This window comes from Mus caroli, chromosome 4 (assembly GCF_900094665.2).
Source record: "Mus caroli chromosome 4, CAROLI_EIJ_v1.1, whole genome shotgun sequence".
Taxonomy (NCBI): Eukaryota; Metazoa; Chordata; class Mammalia; order Rodentia; family Muridae; genus Mus; species Mus caroli.
The window spans coordinates 52,365,282-52,369,481 of record NC_034573.1 but is presented as its reverse complement, the minus strand read 5'-3'; the positions used below and the strand labels follow the sequence as shown (position 1 = coordinate 52,369,481).

At 44.2% G+C, this 4,200-nt stretch overlaps 1 protein-coding gene across 1 annotated transcript in view; it reads left to right on the top strand.

The window, feature by feature from the left end:
* Positions 1–4,200, top strand: part of Ptgr1 (prostaglandin reductase 1) — a 21,582-nt gene that overhangs the window by 12,478 nt on the left and 4,904 nt on the right. Inside the window, exons 7-8 of the mRNA XM_021161028.2 lie at positions 1,048–1,203; positions 3,548–3,656. Of these exons, the coding sequence (XP_021016687.1) occupies positions 1,048–1,203; positions 3,548–3,656 (265 nt within the window). The remainder of the gene's footprint in view (positions 1–1,047; positions 1,204–3,547; positions 3,657–4,200) is intronic.

The window sequence follows — 4,200 nt, the reverse complement described above, 5'->3', positions numbered from 1 at the left end:
GTGGGGTGGTGGGGTGGTGGTGGTGGTGGTGGTGGTGGTGGTGTCAAATGGTGTTCTAAGGACCACTGCACCATGCTGAAGAGATGGCTCAGTAATTAACACTTCTTTCCCCAGTTCAGTTCTCAGCATCCACTCAGTGGCTCACAATCACCTGTGTGTCCAGCTCTAGGAGACCTGATGCCCTCTTCTGGCCTTCCTAGGCACCTGCATACACACACACACACCCCCCAAACACAGCAACAACAAAGACCACAGCACTGGGATAGGATATGTCTTTGGGAGAAAAGAAGAGGCGCCCCGGAGTGAAAAACCCAGACAGCCTGGTGACTAGGTTATTAAAGCAGCGGGTTGAAGGGCAAACATAGCAGACAGAGATGATATCTGCTAAGCGGTCAGGCCAGCTGTAGCTGGTTTCTAGTCTGGCTTAGGGACCAGTTTCACCCTTGGGTTCTGTTGAGTTACTATGGAGTTCCTCATGTGTGCGGTGTACAATGGTTTGGGTAGAAGATTTGTTCCCATACAATGAAGGCTCGGCCCTAATTCACAAGTGGGGCTTTGATGTAGTGATTGGGTTATGGGGGAGGGGGCAGGGTCTGACTTCGCCCGTGGATCAACTACCGATAGATTCATAGTCTGGTGGCACTGTCGGTAGGTAGGACAAACTAGAATGCAAGAGCTTACCTGGAAGAAGTAAGTCACTGGACTCATGTCTTTGAAGGTTGTTCTAGATTCTCCTTATCTGTCTCTGTCCCTTCTCGTTCTTCTGCCATAGTTGAGTGGCTTTCTAATGCCATGCCCTTCTGTTGTGAAATACATAATATACTCCAGACACATGGGGCCAAGTGACTATGGGATAAAGCATCTGAGGCTGTTAGCCAATTAAATCTACCCTCCTTTAACGTGTTTTCTCAGGTGGTTTCCATAGCATGGGAAAGTTGACTAGCACAAGGTGTGTTCTTGGGCAACCTGATGGTGTAAGCCTGGGAAAGTGGATTTGGACCATGCCTCTGCTTCTTGTAATGGGCGGCATTTCCCCCTCCCATTTAGGGCTGCAAAGTTGTTGGTACAGCAGGGTCTGATGAAAAGGTTGCCTATCTTAAGAAGCTTGGATTCGACGTGGCCTTTAACTACAAGACAGTAAAGTCGCTGGAAGAAGCGTTGAGGACAGCCTCTCCGGATGGTTATGACTGCTACTTTGATAATGTAAGTACAAACCCAGCTTATCTGATTTTACCAATAAAGTGTTACATAAAGGAACAGGTTTCTAAAGTTTCCAGCTAGAACATACGAATGAAGCACGTTCTTCGGGGGTGGGGAGATCTGTTAAGCTACAATTGCACAGACCAAGGGATTTATTCATTTAAACTGCATAGCCAGACATAGTAGCTAAGCCTCTAATCCCAGTGCTCACAATGCTGAGGCAGGAGGATAGCAGGCTCAGGGCAAGCCTGGGCTTCTTAGTGAGACCACGTCTTCCATTATCAAGCAATGAATAAGTAAATAAATAAATAACCAACCAACTGTAGAAGTTTAGACTGAAGATATAACTCAGTAATAGAGCCAGGTACACAGGCCTGCATTCAGTCCCAGCACTGTAAAAGAAAGGAAGTTACAGCTCAGATCTTAACCACTTTTAGTATCAGTCTGTCTATGTGACTGTGGTTTTAGAATGTTTATCACTCCCCAAAGAAACATTGCTCATCAGTCACCCCCTCCCGTTTTCTTCCTCCCAAAAATGTGTTCCTTTGTGCCTGGATTCTTTCACTTAGCAGAGTGATTCCATGTCCATCTATGTCGTCATAGGTATCAGTCATTCATCTATTGAATGAGTGAGTGCGCTTTCATCATATGGATGGATATACCACATTTTCTATCTATTCATCAGGTCTTAGGCATCAAGTTCTTTACACTTTTTTTTTTTTACCACTGTATAAGGCAACTATAAATGTTCATGTACAAATTTTTGTTTGAATTTGTTTTCATTTCTCTTGGGCATTCACCCATGAGTAGAATTGCTAGGTCACATGGAAACTTCATGTTTACATTTTGAGGAACTGCCAGAGTATTTTTGCAAAGTGACTGCACTGTCTTACATCCCTACCAGCGGCCTTGAAGGGTTAGAATCATTCCATAGCCTTAACCCCACCTGCAGTTGCTGGCTGTCTCAGTCTTTTTGAAGTGATATCTCAAGGTGGTTTTGAATTATATTTCCTTGGGACAAATAACACTGAAGATCACTCATGGACATACGTGTATCATGTTTGGCGAAATGTGCACAGTGTAGTGTTCATCTAGGTCACCTGAGTTCTTTAGATTTGAGTACATACCTCTTCGTTGCAGTTAACTTTCTTTATTTGCAGTAGTTGTGTGTCCCCCCCCTCCCCCAACTTGTTTATTTACAAAAGAGAAATTAGGCTCAGGCGAATTACATTAAGATGAAGTGTTATGTAACTGGCCCTTAAACTCACAAACTTGACATCCATTCTCCACTGCACTCTGCCCAAAGCCCGGGCTCCACTGTCCCCATCCTTTGTCTCCACGGTATTACAGCAAGGGAGAGCATCGCCTTGCTTGTTCAGTCTCTGCTGGGAACACCTATGTCTGCAAATGACCTGGGTCCCATTCTGAAGGCACAGATGAATCTTAGCAAAAGTAATACAGCTCACAGATATGGAATCTTGTGAGAATGAAGGTTGACTGGACATGGTTTTCAGGGGTTTTCTCCAGCTCCATGAGCTATCGTCATTCTCTGGATAGAATCCTCAGAAACACAGATGTCTCGACTCCTTCTGTAGTTGGTTGGGCATTTGCTGTGCTGTCTAAGGATGCTGCCTTCTCAGGGTCACTAATGTGCCCCTCTTTGCTTCTACTGAGAGTTTAAGGGTTAGCCCTGACACTCCTGTCAGTATTATAAACACATTTGTGCTACAATTTGGGAGAGCCACTGGCTTTTCCATGTGACTATGCACCAACAGCATGTGTGACTCTGCAGTTCTGCACCAGCTGTTAAGGCTTCTACCCTTAGGAACTGTCTTGACATTCATTTATGTGGAAACCAATTGATAGCAAATGTAATGGCTGCCTTTGGTCTCTGTCTGGTTCCACTGCCCATGTCGCTTTAATTGAGCTTCACAGTGTATTTTGAAATTTGAAAGAGTGAGTCCTGTAGCTTTGTTCCTCAAATACCTTTTGTGTAGTCTTACATACCTTTTAGATTATAGGATAATGAGACCATAGGGCTATGTAGAAGTCTCTAATATTTAACACACTAACTTTATGCTATACAAAGTATGTTCCTGAGGCTAAATGAAAATGTTCCTTTTTTGCAATCTATTTTATGCAACCCAGGCTGGCCTCAGACTCACTATGTAAGTGAGAATGACCTTAAAGTTCTGATCCTCCTGTCTCCACCTCCTGGTAATATCCATTTCTGATATATTTTAGCTGTAATAATTACAACTGTTGTCCTGATTGGACCAATTTTGTCGATTCTCCTAAATGGATTCTTGAAAGTCCTTACATTTTTTTTTTTTGGCTCTCTCCTTAGGTAGGTGGAGAGTTTTCAAACGCTGTTATACTCCAGATGAAGACATTTGGAAGAATTGCTATCTGTGGTGCCATCTCTCAATACAACCGTACTGGCCCATGTTCCCAAGGTACCTTGCTCCTGCCGATGTCGGAGGGCTGGACAAAGGGGAAATTCACAGATATGGGGAAGGGATGGGCTGGCTGCCATATCTTCACAGCCATGGGCTGACTTTCTAAAGCAGCAAGCCATTTGTGTTTGATATGGCCTGACAGAAAGAGGCGTGGCTGACCCCACCTCCCGCTTCGCACACTCTTTGATTGGCGGCTTTTATTTCTCTTGTGCTCTCTCTCCTTCTCTCTCCTACACTGAAGTCATTCCCCACCTCCCCTTTACACTCCCAGAGGTCCAAAAGCAGTATCAATCAATCAAGAGCCCTACCTGCCTTGCTTCTGGTCTATGAGGGATCCTATGCAAGCCTCTTTTTTTTTTTGGGTGGGGGGGAGGGTAATTAAAATCTTCTTCAGTAATTTTATTTATTTATTTATTTTTCTTTTTAAAATATTTTTATTAGGATTTCCCTCATTTACATTTCCAATGCTATCCCAAAAGTCCCCCATACCCTCCCCCACCACTCCCCTACCCACCCACTCCCACTTTTTGGCCCTGGCGTT